At 41.7% G+C, this 20164-nt stretch overlaps 1 protein-coding gene across 1 annotated transcript in view; it reads right to left on the bottom strand.

The window, feature by feature from the left end:
• The window catches only part of SLC28A3 (solute carrier family 28 member 3), a gene marked incomplete at both ends in the record, with an annotated part of 57276 nt that overhangs the window by 25018 nt on the left and 12094 nt on the right, over window positions 1-20164 (bottom strand). The window contains 2 exons of the mRNA XM_082655790.1: window positions 1283-1362; window positions 4599-4697. Coding sequence (XP_082511916.1) covers window positions 1283-1362; window positions 4599-4697 — 179 coding nt within the window. The remainder of the gene's footprint in view (window positions 1-1282; window positions 1363-4598; window positions 4698-20164) is intronic.

Here is a 20164-nt window from a genome sequence, read left to right on the forward strand (position 1 = left end):
CATGATGATCATCCTTAAACAAAAGCACAGGACATCTCAGAGTGTATCATACATAGTGACGACAGGCATTATTTCATGAAAATTTTGTCTTATGTATGTGTGTGAATATGCGTACTGAGAATTAGAAACACTGTTCTAGAACATATTGAGGGAATATAAGTATAGTAAAGACTTAAATTTTTCATGGTCTAATTTAGGAAAGGCTGCTGATGCCTTATCCTCAGCTGTGGATATAGTGTTATACAGTAGCAGCGTTGGAGGGCAGCATGTAACAGGGCAGGTCCATCTACTTTAAGTTGAATTTATCAGATTTTTTAATGGCAAGGAATGTATATAGTGCAATTTGACACTTCATAAAAGGAAGTACTGTAGCTAGAAATAGTTGCTTTGGCCATTTGGTTATCTAGGCTGAACAACTCCCAATCTCCTGGTGGTTGTTTTCCATCCATTAACACGGATGAAACCTGAGTACCTCTGACCACCCAAGAGAAGCTCTCAGCCCCCAGGATCAGAGATGCATAAAGGAAAACAAAGGATGAAACTAAGTTCAGGTTTCCAAGGTGGCAAATATTCTTGATGATGTATATGTGACAAGAGTTTTTGATCCTAATTCTGGCCGAGTCTATCTTCTGATACATAAAAATAAAGTCCCTCAGAGACTTAGGAATTTACACCAAATTTAAATAGGAATTTAGAAAATTTACAAATACTTTCATGTTATGATAGAGTACCAGACAATCTTGGACTGGGAATCAGAAGCTGAAATTTAAATTAGCTTTGTTCCACTAACCTTGGCTAAGTCACTTCTCTGAGCTTCATTTTTCTGATCCAAAAAATAAAAATAATAATTTGTCTCTCCTGCTAATGGGAGATAAGGACTTGCAACATTATGATATGACAAGGTAAGAGCAAATTTGTTGGGATTTAAAGTGAATTGGATTTTGAGAAATCAATTGCTTATTGATTGAACATTGTGAAGATGAATTAACTACTTTTGTATAGACTGGAGCAATTAGTTGGCAATTCAGAGCTTTAATTAGAAGATTGTCCTGGATATTGGGTTCCCAGGACATTAGCAGTTTGAATTTACCACGTTGATTATTCTAGAGCTCCATTACTTTTTCTGAAAATGGTGTTGGGTGGATAGTAGGGAGGGGAGATTGGTGGTGACCATCTCTGATAAATCATAATTAATGTTAAAAATTAGATGAGAATTTAAAAAGTGTCAAAACCACTGTGTTGAGGAGGTAAGTGTGGTTATTTCTATGGTATAAACCTGTACCCTTTTTGATGCGTCTCTTGGTCATCCTCATCTTCATCATTTCTTGGAGAATCCTGCTCAATGGTCACTTGCTCTTCACCCTCAAAATCAGACATTGGAACAGAGATGGAATGATGAGAATCCTGAGCACAATGGACTCTGATCTCTTTTGCTCAGAATTTTGGCTAGGAAATTTTCCCAAACGGTCCTTTTAAATTATTTTGCAAGATGATGTCTCCAATTATCTATGCACAGACATTTTCCCCCTTGTCACAAAAAATCCACAAAAAATCATACATTTCTCCCTTTACTTCAGAAGGAGCCATTGGTATTTTCTCCATTTCTTCAGGGAGAGGGCTAATATCTCTGCTTTTAGTTCCTGTCTCTACATTCAACTCCCGCTCTGTTTTCAGGCAAGTGCTAAATGAAGTTAATACCAGAGGCTGCACAAATCTTCCTTAATACTCTGCCAGCCCCACTTTCCAAAGGACTGAGACCAAGGCTGGTTTTATTTTCCTGGCAGCCCAAGGCTTGGTCTGCAGATATGAACAGTAGCTCAGCATCTTCAAGAGCTGTTAAACTACCCTTGGGAACTAGGGTTCTTCTATCAGTTGGGTTAAAGGGAAATATTTCCCTTACTCAGCTAGTACTTGCTCTAACTGACTGAGTGAAGTATATACCTGGGCTATCTTTTATGGACAATCTTTCTAGGTACTGTTTAGCTTTGAAATATCCATGACCCATCCTATTCTTGTGATGGTGGAGAGGATTTCCTGCGTCTCATCATTTTGCAATAATGCCTCAAACTGGTCCAGCTATTGTAAGCAAAGGCAAGGGAAGGCTGGGAGGAAGCTGGTAGATGTGGAGCAGTTTTGAACATGCCCTAAGAGGTATAATGCCAAATCTCAGCTCTAGCTTTTTGTCAGATCCCATGAGACCTTCAATTCTCTTTACTTTAACCCACCCCCACCGCCCCCCAAGAAAAGAAATTAGTTATTAGCATGTCTCTGAGCTGAAAGGATCCTCAAAGATCATATAGTCCTTTGATACCAAACTCCCATTGTACTCCTGACTTAGGCTGCCTTCCTGTTGTGGACTGGGCCTCAGGTACAAGGAAGGTAATGGGATGATTGTAATAGAGACCAGCTGAATCCAAGCTGTAGCTGCAAAGGTCAGGAGTACAGAGAAGCCTTTCTCATTTTTTCCCACCTAACACCAAGCTTGGCCAATAGTCAAAGTTTGGTAAATTTTTGATTTAAATGATCATAATTATTATTTTCTTAGAGTGAAATTGTCCCAAGTTACCTACTATATGGAATGTCTAGCATTCCTATTGTTTTCTTTTTTGGTTTTTAACCCTTTCTCATCTTTAAAACAAAACAAAACAACAACAAAACCTTCTTGACCCTACAACCATGGGACATCTACCCTCCCTCCTTCCCTTCACAGCCAAACCACTTGAAAGAATTGCCCTTACTTTTGGTGACATTCCTTGGCATCCTGCTCACTTTTCAAGCCACTGTGACCAGACGTCTACGTCTGAGATGGCTTCTGCTAAGGTCACCTGCCAAGGTCACCTAAGGACCATTGTTGCCAAATCTAGTGGCTACTCCTCAGTCTTCATATTTCTGTTTACAATAATACCTAATTTTTTGTTTTTGACTTTTTTTGGTGAAACAATTAAAAAAAGACTTTTAAGAGCAGTTTTATTTAGGTTCATAGCAAAATTGAGAGGAAGGTACAGAGATTTCCCATACTTTTCCGCCCGCCCCCAACCCCATGCAGCCTTCCCCATTATTGACTTCCCCACCAGAGTGGTACGTTTGTTACAAATGATGAACCGACAAAGTCTGTAGTTTACATTAGGGCTCACTCTTGGTGTCCTATATTCTGTGGGTTTGGACAAGCATTTAATAACATGCATCAACTGTCATAGTATCATACAGAGTGTTTTCACTGCCCTAAAACTCCTCTGTGCCCATCCACCCCTCCCTCCCATCTCGGCAGCCAGTGATCTTTTTACTGTCTCCACAGTTTGCCTTTTCCAGAACATCATCTGGGACCATACAGTATGCAGCCTTTTCAGATTGCTTCTGTGACTTAGTAATACACATGTAATGCTCCCCCATGTCTTTTCATGTCTTGATAGCTCATTTGTTTTCAGTGCTGAATAATATTTCATTGCCTGGATGGACCACAGTTTATTTATCCATTCGCCTACTGAAGGACATCTTGGTTGCTTCCAGGTTTTGGCAATTATGAATCAAGCTGCTATAAGCACCCATGTGCAGGTTTTTGTGTGAAAAGAAGTATTGTTTTCTCTTTTTTTGGTTGAAGACTACTTAGTGATATGAACACTTTTTACAATATATTAAATGAAATAGGCAATGACTCAATAATATGAAAGCATGATCCTAATATATGTGACATGTGCCCATTGATGTATATGTACTTATATTAAAGTGAGCTATATTCTAATATGTTAGGCACTGATTTGTTTGTTTGTTTGTTTGTTTGCTGGAACTACAGGTCATTAGGTCATTTTTTGTCTTCCAAATTTTGCTGCAATAATATTTCAAATTTTCCACTTCAAATAAGTTATTCTTTTATCATGAGCAAACTCCCCCCAGAATATGCACCCAAAATTACTTTTTTAAGGGTGATATAGATGGGCAATTTGCTCCCTTTTTAGCAGAAGGCTGTCTTCAAATGAGATCCTTACTCCTGTAACTTATGTAATATTGTACACCAACTCTACTTCATTAAAATTTTTTTAAATTAAAAATAAGTCTATACTCAGTGAAAATATCCATCAAAAGGGAACACATAATAAAGATATTTTCAGGCAAACAAACAAAAAAATGAGATCCTACCCAGAATTCAATATATAAAAGAAATAAGAGGTGGCATTGTCACAGAGCACCTCGGCTTGCTGTGTACACTTAGATGTCGCTGAGGAAATGTTGGGTGTGATGCACACAGTTTTAGAACCATGTCTTAGAACCTTACTCTTTTCTGCCTCATTTACTTTAAAATTGAGATGTTATCTGCTGAAGCCAGTGCTTTCTGCCTTGGGATGGAGTTTGGAATCTAATAGTAATAGTGAAGTGTCAGAGCAAGCCTGGGTACTCTCCCCATCAGAGAACTCTGAGCACAGTTGTATAAACACAAAATCTTTGTTTGGGCATGTGTGTTTTCCTCATGACTGCCTTACACACTCAAATTACCATTTAACTCATTCCTCTGAGTGCCAGCTGAGTGCCATGCTTTCTGTCCCCATAGCTGTTGCACAGTAGTTAACGTGGTGATAGATTCACTCACTGCTTTCCAGCCGTACCTGTCTGCCATTTTCTTGCTCTCTGTTTTGCACAATTCTACTCCTTAGTGAGTTGTCATTTCCTGATGTGTTCTGGTTTTCAAAGCAGTCGTCATCATACTAGGAAAAAATACAGATTGCAAAAATAACATTTCAGAGCCACAAAACAAATGTTCTTTCAATGAATGATACCCAAAGACTTTTGAGGGACGGGATGGCAAAGATGAGGTGTTTAGATGAGTCAGCTGATTAAAGAAAGAACCAGGGAAGCTTGGCACATAAAGAAACACAGATGATTTTGAAAAATTTTGACAATTTACTGTCTGTAGAAGCCACATAAGGAAGAAGAAAATTATCTCAATCTAGAAATGTAAATCCTTTTGTGTTCTTTTTTTGGGCCGCGTGCCTTGTGAGATCTTAGTTCCCTGACCAGGGATTTAACCTGTGCCCCTTGCAACAGCAGCACGGAGTCCTAACCACTAGACCACCAGGGAAATCCCTAAATCTTTCTGTTTTCTAATATGATCTTACAGTACATATGGTGGTTGATACCAAAAATAAGTTTTAGTTGAAAATTTGGATCACATATTTCACGTATATTTTTTTCCTTAAAGATATGAATGCTTTAAGTACAAGACTAACAAATGCCTAAATGTTTTGCATTATTTCACTTCTTTGATTAAACATGTTCTTGGTCAGTTTTCTGCTTCTGATCTTTCTTTCCTCCAGATCTGTCTATATTCCTTCTTCGTTATTCTTCCTCCATAATAAAGTGAGTCTCCTGGCCTGCGGAGTCAGTTGCACACTCCTTGGCATGGTTCAGGGCTGCACGATCAAGCTCATTTATCTCACTCTGCTCCCCTTGCAGGAACCATGAAGGGACACCCAGCCAAACAGAACTACGTGACTTTCTCCAAGCCCAGGCTAAGTTCTCCTGCCCTGAGCTTGCCATATTCTCTCTGCTATCCTGCAAAATTATAAAATATTAGCAGTTCCTTATATGACAAGATTTAAAGATAAAGCATGGTTCAGCCGGTACCGTGATGACCTGAAAAATGCATGTGTTGTACTGAAGGTCATTGTTTATATCTGAAACATGGATGATTTTGGTTTGTGTTGTTATGATAGATAAGATTGGTGTGGTCCAACTTGAGGAAGACAGAATGGAACAAAGTTGCTGGGTCTAGGCCATGTAACTTTCTAATAAGCAGAGCTGAGATAAGCATGTTGGTTTCCAACCTCCTTTCCAACACATCACACAGACTTTCAAATTGAAAAACAAAACAAAATAGAGTAAACCATGGGCCGGATCCTTGATCATTTTATTCTTAGATGTTGGATCTATGAGATGTTAAAATGTGTTTTGTTCGGTTGCCAGCATTCTCTGGTAGTAATGAGCATAAGAAAAAAATGGCTTCTTTTGTGGGACCAATTTTATTTTTACTTTTTGTGATTTTACTTTAATAAACTGAGTAGGGTTTGCTCTTGGATGGGTATCCTGGCCCCCTACCGCTTTTTCCAAATGTGACAAATACCTGGTTCATTTATCTTTTACCTATTTTGGGTGGGTCCAATCTTTCTCCCATCTCAGCCCAACTAGACATTTTATATGGTACTTCATTCCAAGTAAGGCAATAGATAGATAAACAGTGTCGGGTAGGTGTCTATATCTTTTCAGGACATATTCCCTGCTAGCCCTGTCGGCTGTGACCATGTCCTTGAAAAAGGAACAAGTGTATGAGTTTGATTTTAAATTTAAATCTCTGGCTGGCCCCACAGATCTAGGGAAAAAAATGCAATTCCAACTTGTATTACGTGTTCCATTTACTGAAACACAAGAGTGTATAAATGTGAATAAAGTCTAACTTCCTGCACACATATGATTTATGCATAAAAGTTTTGTGGCCAAACAGCTTTATTGTGTTACAAGTGCTCATACCTTACTTTAGCCCAGTTCCTTGCACATAGCAGATACTAACGATTGTTTGTTGAATTAGTGAACGAAGGTGACTTTAACGTTGCCTTATCTAGTGCAGTGTAGTACCTCTGGATACTTGGTATCAAAATATAGTGGTATGGGGTTTCCCTGGTGGCGCAGTGGTTAAGAATCTGCCTGCCAATGCAGGGGGTACGGGTTCGAGCCCTGGTCCAGGGAAGATCCCACGTGCCATGGAGCAGCTAAGCCTGTGCGCCACAACTACTGAGCCTGCACTCTAGAGCCCGCGAGCCACAACTACTGAAGCCCATGGGCCTAGAGCCCATGCTCCGCAACAAGAGAAGCTACCGCAATAAGAAGCCTGTGCACGGAAACGAAGAGTAGCCCCCGCTCGCCGCAACTAGAGAAAGCCCGTGCGCAGCAATGAAGACCCAACGCAGCCAAAAATAAATAAGTAAATAAATAAATTTAAAAAAACCCCAGAAAACAAAATATAGAGGTATGTGGGGGACAATACATATAGTGTGGAAAGATGACAAAGTGTTGCTAATTGCTGAAGCTGGCTGATGGGCACTTAGGGACTCCCTTTACTATTCCTACTTTCATGGGTGCTGAAAATTTGCTTAATAAAAAGTTAAAAATAAAACCCAGCAAGAGTTGGTGGAAAAACAGGACACAGGTAACAGAGGGGGCTTGGTCCTTTAGGTCCCTAATTACACGTGACCCTGGGCAGGTCATATCTTCCTACCCCTCCGTCCACCCATCTAGACAACATACTTTCGACTTGTTCTCATGGTCCCTTCCAGAATCCTGACATTTTCTGGTTCCAAGAGCTTCAGCTTCTTGGTGCTGATTATTCCTGCCACCTGGTGACAGAATCTGAGACTTCCTTGTGGAACAAGAGGGTGGAGCTGTCCTTTTTAAAGTTAATGAAAGAGGAAGGCGGGGGAGGGTTGGCGTGGGGGTGGGCATAAGCGGCAACAAGAGCACCTATGGATGTATTTGTAACATTAATAGGATTGTTTTACCTCTGTTAGATTACATGCTTTGGCTTTTTTTTTTTTTGATTTATTTATTTTTATTTTTGGCTGCATTGGGTCTTCGTTGCGGTGCGTTGGGTCTTCATTGTGGTGCGCGGGTTTCTCATTGCGGTGGATTCTCTTGTTGCGGAGCACGAGCTCTAGGCGCGCGGGCTTCAGTAGTTGCAGCACAGGGCTTCAGTAGTTGTGGCTCGGGGGCTCTAGAGCCCAGGATCAGTAGTTGTGGCACACGGGCTTAGTTGCTCTGTGGCATGTGGGATCTTTCTGGACCAGGGCTTGAACCCATGTCCCTTGCATTGGCAGGCGGTTTCTTAACCACTGTGCCACCAGGGAAGCCCCCATGCTTGGGCTTTTTAGTGTTTTCAGAAGAACAATATCTCCTGGCTGAGGATTTCCAATAGAAACAATTGGGGTGTTTGTGGGTGTTAATTGGTGCCTGAAAAATGACCCTTAAAACACCTATATCTCTGCTTCTTTTTAAACTGGAGTCGTGGGAGCTATATAACAGGTGGCCCATAATTACTTCTTAGCTCATTGTTTCTTTCCATCTATTTAGCAATTTAGATTAATAGATAACTTAGTACATCGGACTCCTATAACCATGACTGTATTCTGAGGGCACACCTGTCCACTGAATGGGTAACAACATTGTGGGTGTCGTGTATGAGTATTTCTAAGCAATTTACAGCACACCACTTTTAATTTCTCTACTTAGTGTTAGTGGCTGAGTGTCCTAAGGGTATGATCTTGCACGGGGCTCCCTCTGGAGGCAGATCCTTGAGCCAGGAGTACACGGTGCCTGGGTTTTTTTCCCTACCTGTCTTTTTTTTTAAATAAATTTATTTATTTATGTGTTTATTTCTGGCTGTGTTGGGTCTTCGTTGCTGGGTGTGGGCTTTCTCTGGTTGCGGCGAGTGGGGGCTACTCTTCGTTGTGGTGCACAGGCTTCTCATTGTGGTGGCTTCTCTTGTCGCGGAACAGGGTCTCTAAGTGCGTGGGTTTCCGTAGTTGTGGGTCGTGGGCTCTAGAGCACGGGCTCAGTTGTTGTGGCGCATGGGCTTAGTTGTTCGGCGGCATGTGGGATCTTCCCGGACCGGGGCTTGAACCCGTGTCCCCCAGGTGGATTCTTAACCACTGCGCCACCAGGGAAGCCCCCTACTTGTCTTTCTGATCTTGCATTTCCATGCTGTTCGAGCAACTATAGATCTACAGTGGCTGTTCCAGGGGGTACAGGTGGACAGAGGCCTTTTAAATTAATTTCTTCCTTTCATTCAGTTCCTAAACCATATAACTTCTAGAACATAGAAGTTCTGAAAACTGAAATCACCCTCCCCCGCCATCTCTTTGTGGAGGGGGTCCCCTTCTATAGAATTTTAGCTGAACACATCGCCACCCAGAATGAAGGCTATGATTCTAGGCTTCCCTTTTAACTAGGTTCTGGCCAATGAAATGTAAATAGAAGTGGAGCCCTGAGTGGGGCAGCTTGGGGTCGCTCCTTAAGAGATGGCTGGCAGGTCCTCTTTGTCCCTTCTATCTTCTTGTCTGTCCTGCTGCCTGGTGTGTGGATGGTTCCAGCTGGGACATGAACACCCGGGCCCCATCCTGGTGATGTCAAAATGGTGAACCGGGGGGCGGGGGGTTTGAGCCCCTGAAAACCTTGAGCTGTGCCACCACCTCCTGACTTACCTGCAGGAAACAAACTTCTCCCTTATTACTTTTGGTTTTCGCTTTTATGTGCACCTAAACTTACATAATATTTAGTAGGTACAAGACACATCATGAAACCCTTTGCAATGTTTTGTATCAGTATTTGATCCCGGACTTCCCTGGTGGCGCAGTGGTTAAGAATCCGCCTGCCAATGCAGGGGACACAGGTTCGATCCCTGGTCTGGGAAGATCCCACATGCCGTGGAGCAACTAAGCCTGTGCGCCACAACTACTGAGCCCGCCCACCCTAGAGTCTGTGTGCTGCAGCTACTGAGTCCACGTGCCATAACTACTGAAGCCCACGTGCTCTAGGGCCTGAGTGCTGCAACTACTGAAGCCCGCGAGCCTAGAGCCCGTGCTCCGCAACAAGAGAAGCCACCGCAATGAGAAGCCCACACACCACAATGAAGAGTAGCCCCTGCTCGCTGCAACTAGAGAAAGCCCACGTGCAGCAATGAAGACCCCTCACAGCCAAAAAAAAAAAGAAAAAAAGAAGTCTGATCCTAAGAGTCCTGTGAGGTGGGTACCAGGATCCTTCTTTTTATAGATGAGGAAACTAAGGCAAAGAGAAGATTACTTGACTCAGGTTGCACAACCAGAAGTAGATGAGATGGAATCTGAACTCAGACTGTCCAACTGCAGGCCATATTGTACTCATAGAGTTTGGCCCTTGGGCCAAGACCCTTTGGCCTTGGGAATGTCTAAAGACATAGTAGTGTACCTACAGATTGAATTCCCTTTCAATTAAGAAAGCCTGATTTGGACTCTAGACAAGAGTAGAAATGACAGAGGTGTTGAAGATTCCAGAAAGGCTTGTGGCGACTTTTAAACTCTATTTAGGTTCTGGTGGTCATTTCTCATGCCAGCACGGTGGCCTTCTGACCCCGTAGACTGGTTCTAAGTCAACTGTGCCCTTTAAATAACACGAATGGGCACTCCTGCATTTGTGGGCGGGTCATGTCTCCATGATGAGTTTGACATTCTTTCTTCTTCTAACTGTGCCTGCTCCACTCACTTGGTCTCTCCCTCCCATTGTGGCCCTGATTGAACAATGTGGCTTCCATTTCTCCGCCGCGGTTTCTCTGCCGAGACTCAGCATCACTGTGCCAGGGGGGCCTTTCTTTCCACCTTCCTTATAGAAGCTGCTCTGGCCCCGTGTGTTCTGACTGGGTGACTGACCTTGCTGAGGGGGCACAGCTGGGCTTTGAGACCTGGGGCAAGGACGGAAACCTTCACCCAAGTAGACTTTGATCCTAACCTTTGGTTGGACGTGGAGCATATAGGTTTATGAAAGATGGGCATTTCCCAGCTGGCAAAGGGATGTTGACAAGGATCCTGGGAAGTCGCTGTGAAGTTCTTTAATTTATTCTAGGGCTTAGCATTACCTGGCGAGTTCTAGGGGGATAATATACCTTGGGTGGAGGGCTTTATACTGCCAGCATAGATTAGATTGGTGATAAAAGTTGTTTATTTAATTTTCTACATATGTATGTGTGTGTGTATCTATTTTCACATCTTTGTACACCTTTAATGCAAACTTCCTGGAAGTGTCATCCATGCTATGCAGCCCAGGCCCCAGGCGTAGAAACTGGTTTTTAGCCATGCAGGCTAGTTGTGTTTTATCAACAGGTTGCCACAAAGGCCCACAGTAAAACCAGATAGTGGACAAAGTAGACTAAGGGTCACCACTTTCCTTGCCTTGATTTATCTCTGTGTTTCTATACCGTCTCCTGAGAGCTGAAGGACACTTGCCTGATCTATCTCTGTGTTTGTTTCAAAAGTACCTGGTGTTTGGCAGAGGTGCTTTGCAGCTGTCCTGTGAGAGATACATGCTTTGAGAGATATGCAGTGGTCAACCCCCCAGAGCGGGCTCTGACTTGACCACAGGAAGGTGCCTGCACAGGTGAAACCTGGAGGTATCAAGAGTTACCTTTGCTCCATTACCGTGCTAAGATCTCCGCCCGAAGCAGGGATTTGTACTCTGCTAGGCACAATTCGTGCCGTGTGCAAAGGAGCGTGGAAGACTGCGCATGCCCCAGCTGCCCTTGGATATCTCCATCCTTTCCTAGAGCCTGATGACCTGTCTGCCTCCTAACCCTTGGAATTCCCTTACTCACTCCCTCCAGGGAGAAGGTGCCTTTAGAGCATGAGTTCCCCTTCTCCATTCTCTGGCTATAGAATAAAAGCCCATCTGGCTTGCACCAAACTCAGTTTCATTATTGGCAGCATGAGCCCAGGTAGGAAAGAACTCCCTGACTGAGCCAAGGGGGCTTTGGTTTGGCTGCCCCAAGACGGAGGCCTTGTGTTTAATTCAGTAACAGAAGCAATCAATGTGGTGCATTCTGAGACCAAGGCAGGCCTTAAATGTTGCCATGGATGTCAAAGTCCCAAGGCCAGCAACAAAACTGGCCTTCGGGTCAAAGTCAAGTGTCAAACTGTCATTTGGACTTGGCACTGTGTAAATCTGTATTTTACCCCCTGGACTCTAAGCTGAGAAGGCAGATACTTTGTTCTCTGTTCTCTGCTGAATACTGTGTGCTCAGCACAGTGCCAGGCATAGAAGTGCTCAAGGACTGTTTCTGAATGAATGGAAAAAGGGCTCTCAAACTTAAAATAACAGATAAAGCTGCGTCTCTACAAGTGGTACAGGACTAGCACGGAACTACTTTCTCTATTTCTTTAAGAAGGTTACCTTATGTTTTAATATTCGAAGCCTTAAATGTCTAAGTGAAGGTGTTAGTAATACATCTTCAGTTTCAGTTGCTTTTCTGAGCTTCTTCAAGTGATCTAACCTTTCTGTATCCATTTCTCTGAACATGGAATGGAACTAGACTAGGACAACAGCCTCAAATAATAACTTAAAATTCCAAAATGCGATATAAAGAGATCACAGGCAGTGACTTAACATAAATCTTAGATGACTGCTTCTTGGAATATTGGTAAATTATCTATATGAATTGGTGCTGCATTGTGATAAAAATCTTGGGTTCCATGGTCATACCTGGGTTCAAATCCAGCCTTACTTTCTTTTTTGTTTTTGTTTTTTAAAATTTTATTTATTTATTTATTTTTGGCTGTGTTGGGTCTTCGTTTCTGTGCGTGGGCTTTCTCTAGCTGCGGCGAGCGGGGGCCACTCTTCATCGCGGTGCGCGGGCCTCTCACTGTCACGGCCTCTCTTGTTGTGGAGTACAAGCTCCAGACGCACAGGCTCAGTAGTTGTAGCTCATGGGCCTAGTTGCTCCGTGGCATGTGGGATCTTCCCAGACCAGGGCTCGAACCCATGTCCCCTGCATTGGCAGGCAGATACTCAGCCACTGCGCCACCAGGGAAGCCCCAGCCTTACTTTCTTGAGGCCTCATACCCTATTACATGGGAACATAGCTTTCTTTACCTACCTAGCGGGGCTGTGTGATCAGTCTGGTGCCACACACAGTGAGTACTCATTGACTTTTAGGTTAATTTTATGGTTTAGTTTGCTACTTGCTTGCTTGCTCTGGGGCATTTAGTCAATTTGTCCTTTTTTTTTTATTCATGTAATATTTTATTTACCGATCTCTCTGAAACATGCCAAAATTCATATGGCTAACGGAACTTTCCATGTTAAAACGTTGGTTAACACACAAATTCCTAACAAAAAATATTTTAATGTAGGAATCAACATGTGAACATTATATTTAGGTGGTAAAATTCGAGTTATAAATATAAGATAAATATCAAATAATATCATAGTTTTGGTTTAATGGAAAACAGTTGTGACGGTCATGCTTAACACGTTGATTAAGTAATGAGAGAAGTGGGTTGGGGTGTCGTAGAGGTATGCAAAAATTTAACAGTTCAAATAATCCTTAGCCCTCTGAGAAAATATAGATGGCAAATATGTGGCATATATTTGTGTAATATGGTTGTTTCAATCCATTAGTGAGCATTCTGTTCATGCATTTAAAGTAACGGTAGATGTTTCTGAGCACTGAAAATTAGATTCAGAGTAAGTCTTTGCTCAACAAGTTAATGATATGATGAATCCCTTATATTGAAAAATAGAGTTTATGGAATCTAAAAAAAAAAAAAAGAATGGTTCTGAAGAACCTAGGGGCAGGACAGGAATAAAGATGCAGATGTAGTGGCATGGATATATATACACTACCAAATGTAAAATAGATAGCTAGTGGGAAGCAGCCACATAGCACAGGGAGATCAGCTCTGTGCTTCGTGTCCACCTAGAGGGGTGGGATAGGGAGGGTGGGAGGGAGATGCAAGAGGGAGGAGATATAGGGATATATGTATATGTATAGCTGATTCACTTCGTTATACAGCAGAAACTGACACACCATTGTAAAGCAATTATACCCCAATAAAGATGTTAAAAAAAAAAAACCCAGGGACTTCCCTGGTGGCACAGTGGTTAAGAATCTGCCTGCCAATGCAGGGGACACAGGTTTGAGCCCTGGTCCTCGAAGATCCCACATGCCGTGGACCGACTAAGCCCACGCACCACAACTACTGGGCCTGCGCTCTAGAGCCCGCGAGCCACAACTACTGAGCCTGCGTGCCACAGCTACTGAAGCCCACGCACCTAGAGCCCATGCTCCGCTACAAGAGAAGCAACCGCAATGAGAAGCCCCTGCAATGAGAAGCCCTTGCACGGCAACGAAGAATAATAGCACCTGCTTGCTGCAACTAGAGAAAGCCTGCATGCAGCAATGAAGACCCAACGCAGCCAAAAATAAATAAATAAATTTATAAAAACAAAACAAAACAAAATATATAGTTTAAATTTGTAAAGTTTAAGGTAAAGCATACTTTTTTTCATAGTTATTTTTAGATATAGAGACTACACTACCATATATAATCAGCTATACTGCTGTGCACAGTTAATTCCAGTTACCATATTTTGTATTTGCTGGTCATCAACAGCACAAAATTTATGCTCCAAAAGAAATATATCAATCCGGTTACATTTAATTTTCTTTTAAAGACAGATTAACTAAATTTAAGGAAGAATTGGCTTTTCTTGATATCTCATTTTCAAATTACTGTTACAAACTTACCAGAGAGTAAGTTTTTATTTTGCCTAACATCAAACAATCTTCAAAAAGTTTCCAAGATAGAGGCATTCCTTGTTCCATTTCCAAAACTAAATAAAGGCTTTCTAACTGAAAGCATTTACATTCCTAGCCCTCTAAAGTAAACATTAAAAAAATGATCTCTTGGCTTCTGAATAGCCCACTTAGTTACATAAAGTGTTTTCTGTCCCAACACTTTCTCAAATTCAAAAGATATTTACTTCCTAAGAACATGACAGTCTTCATTTCAAAACATTCAGTTCGTTTCCATGGCAACACTGATGGGATTCCTTGGCCACCATAAGTCACATTAGTTGACTGTGGAATTTCTCAGTCTTCTTTATATCTTGAGCTTGGTCTGTTCTATACACAAAACAAACTAAATCATCTGTTACTTTAATACCCAAACTCCCATCAGAATGCCTATATTTGAGAACCACACATGGCTTCATAGGGTCTGTGAGGTAGAGTTTCTCCACTGCGTGACTGAATTCCTCCTGTGTCTGGTACTGCGGCATCATGGGCCCGCGGCAGAACAGGAGAGGGAGGCAAATCTACGGGCCAGAGGTGGCGTGACGCGGCCCACCTACTGCGGCAGGGGCCCAGCCGCTCAAAGGTGGTGGCGCCTCTTTGCCACTTTGTCCTCTCGTTGAAAGTTGGCATGTAAAAGTCAACATCTGTTTTGTGAATCTAATCTCTTCAAATTGCAATCATTCCTCCCCCCTCTTAACTATCATCCATCTATCTGTCTGTCTATCTATCTATTTTAAAACTCTACAAATGTCAAATATTTTAAGGCCAGTTCTATCTAAAATTTTCTTTCAAGTTGCATGAGCATTACCTTGGAACGGTTGCATTTTCAAAGGCAGTATTCCAGAAGCCTCTGATCTTTCTGACCCTCTTGGTTCAGGTAACCTCTGGCTCAAGTCTTGGGTTTACGTAATCCTTAATGTGAGGTGATGGGCACTGGCTAGACTGCTTCTCCGTGAGATGTGCCTGTTTTTCTTGCCAGGCTGTGTGGGTTCACAGACCGGGTGCCAAGGAAAGCACCTGACCAGCCTGGGACTCATTATCACACTGCCCTGGAACAATTCTCTGTCACCTCTGAATGCTCTGAACAGAGCTTTGAGTTGGCTGCAAGGAGTCAGGGCTACAGAACACTGATGACATTCTCTCCTCGTGATCTTTGCCATAGGCAAAAGGAACCTCTAAGGATAGAGAGATAAGGAGAAGTGGAAAGAGTCAGAGTTCTGTACCTGAAGGAGAAAAATTAGAGGAAGGTTTCTATTTATTGGATTTAGAAAAAAATACATTTAAACATGCAAGTATTCATGGAATATGACTTCTGTGAGCTTTCTTGAAGAAACACCTTGAGGAAGAACCAGCGAAACAAATGATAAATGGAGAAATTTTGGCAAAAGAAGTGATAGCGTGTTTTGAATCTTTTTAATGAATCGAAATCCAAAACAACTCCAGGGAGTAAGTTTCTAGAACAAATTATAAACATTACAACCTCTGATAATGTAGAAAAGATTATCAGAGCACCACTTGAAGGAGAAGGAAACAAAAATTTTGATGGTTGGATAAATATGCCAGTTTCCTCAACTTTTAATTTCTGGGAGCTGGAAGAGATTATAAGTAGCAGTGTTTAAGATAGAAAGGTAAACACTAAAAGATATATAGTCAGTTAAAATTAAGTGATGGAAGAGAAGGAAATAAAATAATGGAAAATAGAAAATATAGAAAATTTGTGATTACTCACAATCTTAAGTTGGTTATAAAAGGAGCCATTAAAACGAACAAACAAACAAACAAAATATGTCTTCAGAAGAAATCAAACAAAAATAAACCAAACCAATGAAAAGTTTTTTTTAAAAAATCACATCAAATATGATGAGAGAAGCTAAGGGCAAGCAAATCTATTTGATTGAGTCAGATGGAATAACAGAACACAACCATATACTGAAAATGACTCAGAAAGGTAAAACACGTAGTGGCCATCATCTTAATCAATCAAGGCTGAAGAGAGGACAAAAGATTCCATTACCACGTCCAAAAAGAAGCCAGTGGTCGGGGTCCAATCTCACTCTCTGAAGGATGGCTATCTATGTACAAGTGGCATCGATTAACAAGGGAAACTGGGAGAAAAATCTAGAGACGCATTTAGAAAGAGGTTGAGAGAACTCTTTCAGTCTATGACAAATCAAGTGGGAAAGGAAGGATAAAGGAAAACCAAAATAACAACAAAAAATAGGAATCTAATTAACAGCTATCGGACTCCAATAAAAAATATAATATTACGGCCAAGACTTCTAGTTGTCCCCAACATCTATTCTTCCCCATTTCCTTTAGAAATACAGCTCTGAATTTTAGCAGGGCCTACGGTTTCCCAGAAAAAGACATATTTCCTAAACTCCCAGTGGTTATGATGAAGTTCTGCCACTGTGATGGAAGCTATGTGCAACTTCTGGGAACTGTCCTAAAGCAGGGCAGTTGGTGGAGCTGATGCACCCGTTTCAGAGTGTTTTAAAATACATAAAATTAAATATATAGGGTTAAAAGGAAGCCAATTATATTGAAATACAGTTATTAAAATATTAAAATTAATTAGTGATAGAATAACATATATGCATCTTTATTAACACTTTAAAAAACAAGGAAAAAATACCCCAGCAAGGTCCAGTAACAAGTTCCAATAACCACTTTAATTTCAATGCCATGGATGTAAATTATGCAATAGATACGAATTCTTTTTTCTACTTGTACTTAGTAGCTCAATGTAGTGAGGGTCCTTTAGCATCTGTCACATACATTTCAAACACGGAGTTCAATCTCCTCTTGGTCTGTGGAGTAGAATGTGCCCCTTTCTCCTCAGGCTCATGGGAAAGGTTTCCCTGCCCACTCCCCACCTGATGTATCTCTTATTTATGAAGCCACCATAAATGGATACATCTGAGAGAATATGGACCTTTTTTTTTCTTTGTCATTGGAGGTCCTGGTTTTACTTCTGGTTCTGTCCATATTATCATCCAGTAAATCTACTAGTCAGATAAGTCAAAAAATGCCCAAGAATAAAGGACTTGGCATCTGGTTCATATAGATTCTCGAAGTAAAGAGAAAATGAGTGATGGTTAAGCTTCCTGCTTAATTGTCTGAGGCTGATGTCATACGATTTTTCTAAAAGAGGTTGTATTTTTCTATCAGAAATGATCAGAGTCCTGGGTTATACTTAAAAGATGAAATGCAGATTAGCTTCCAATGTAATTCTGGTGCCAGACCAGACAAGCTCAGGTAGGCTGGAGATTGATGGCTGCATGCAATGTCTACTTGTTTAGGCCATTCCACTAATGCGGCAAGATAGAGGTGCCATGAAGGCCAACCCTCAGCCCCACTCCTGATTCTGGTAGTCTGGAAGCAGGAACCTGGTAAAAACCATTAACGTGACCTCATTTTTATATACTCTGGTCACTGGCCAAATTTGGGACAAATTGAGTACCAAAAAGTAAAAAATGTGAATAATAACTGCAACTTATGTCAAAAAATACGACGGAATGATGGATGGATAGAGGGCAGCATAGATGAAGAAATCTGTGATAAAGGATAGTAAAATGTAACTTGTAGAATGTGGGTGATGTTCACTATGAAGTTCTTTCAACTTTTCTGTATGTTTGAAAAATTTCATAAAAAGTGTTGGAAGAAACAAATAATGTTGGTAATTGATCATAAAACATTGAATAAAAGGGAACGTTAGTCTACAACGATACTCAAAAAAGAGAGAAAGACAAAAAAAGAGAAGTTCATTCTTTTCAAAACAATGTGGGGTAAGGAATACTGAAGAAATGAAAGTTACCATTTTGCAACTCCCGAAGTAATAATTGATCCAGGAAAGGGTCATCAATGGGTGCAAAAACCATGTGGTGAAATGTGCTGGGGAACTGGATATTCACACAGCCTGAAGAATCACTGCTCAGATCACTTACTAATTAGAAAGAGAGAAATGTAACTTTATAATGGGATGGTCGACCTGTCACCACACTAACCAACTCATCACCAATAGTGGAGTTAAATTTCTCCAAAAACACATATGTATATGTTTTCCTTTTTTCACATGTGGTTTCCAGATCCTGGAACTAGCTAAAAGTCGTATAAATGTAGAATTGTACACTCCGAGACATCACTGCCCTTCTCCTGCTGGGTTGTCTTTCACTCTTATCTTAGTTTTTCATATTTGTACTTGATAATGTGTGATTATTTCAGCCTGGTTCCAATTTCCTGTTATTGTTTCTTTTGCTTTTCTTTGACTTAGGCTGTTGTTTGAATACTTGAAGACCCTCCCACAAGAACTTCTACTATACATTTGAGAGGGAGAGGTCTCAAGACACGCATGAAGAAGCTAATCCTAACAGCAATAATATGACAACATCTGGACTTCTTACACAGTGCTCTGTGCTTTCCCATGCACTGCCTGACTCAACCCTCTTTTCCCTTGATTTTCTAATAGTTGCATCTTTATCAATTTTTTAATATGTGAAGCCAAGAATTCTTCTCCCATTAAAAACCAGTTTTCTGGGCTTCCCTGGTGGCGCAGTGGTTGAGAATCCGCCTGCCAGTGCAGGGGATACGGGTTCAATCCTTGGTCCGGGAAGATCCTGCATGCCACGGAACAGCTAAGCCCGTGTGCCACAACTACAGAGCCTGCGCTCTAGAGCCCGCGAGCCACAACCACTGAGCCCACATGCCACAACTACTGAAGCCTGCGCATCTAAAGCCCGTGCTCTGCAACAAGAGAAGCCACCGCAATGAGAAGCCGGTGAACCGCAATGAAGAGTAGCACCCGCTCACCGCAACCAAAGAAAAGCCCGCACGCAGCAACAAAGACCCAACACAGCCAGAAACAATAAATAAATAAAATTTAAAAAACGAAAAAAACCCCACCAGTTTTCTATCTGCACTTACTGGTTGCTACTGTCTGAATGTTTGTGTCCCCTCAAAATTCATTATGTTGGGGCTTCCCTGGTGGCGCAGCGGTTGAGTCCGCCTGCAGATGCAGGGGACACGGGTTCGTGCCCCGGTCCGGGAAGATCCCACATGCCACGGAAAGGCTGGGCCTGTGAGCCATGGCCGCTGAGCCTGCGCGTCCGGAGCCTGTGCTCTGCAACGGGAGAGGCCACAACAGTGAGAGGCCCGTGTACCACAAAAAAAAAAAAAAAAAAAAAAATCATTATGTTGAAATTCTAACCCCCAAAAATGATGGTATTAGGAAGTAGGGCCTTTGAGAGTTGCTTAAGTCTTGAGGGTGGAACACTCATGAATGGGAATAATTAGTGCCCTTATAAAAGTTAGCCCACAGAGATACCAAGCCTCTTCTACCATGTGAGGACATGGTAATTTCAAAGGTGCTGGCTCTAAACCAGGAAGAGGGCTCACACTAGAACACTGACCATGCTAACACCTTGATCTTAGACTTCCAGTCTCCAGAAATAAATTTCTGTTGTCTTTAAACTACTGAGTCTGTAGTATTTTGTTATAGCAGCCTGATCAGACAAGACACTGGTTCCATTTTTTGCCTCATATTCACTCTTGAACCCATGCCAAAATGGCTTTCATTCTTACCACACTATGGAAATCACCCTTGCTAAAGTAATCAATGGTTTCCATTTCCCTAAGTCCAGTTTTCATCATATATAGTGGACCATTTACTCCTTAAAATATTCTTGTCCCTGACTTCTGTGATCACATTTTGCTAGTTCTTTCCTACCATCTGTACTTCTCCTTCTCCTTTTCCTGTACCGTATAAGCCTTTTCACTCAACCCTTAATGTTACATATAGTTCCTTGGGGC

The sequence above is a fragment of the Grampus griseus genome, assembly GCF_964374135.1.
Source record: "Grampus griseus genome assembly, chromosome: 6".
NCBI classification, from domain to species: domain Eukaryota; kingdom Metazoa; phylum Chordata; class Mammalia; order Artiodactyla; family Delphinidae; genus Grampus; species Grampus griseus.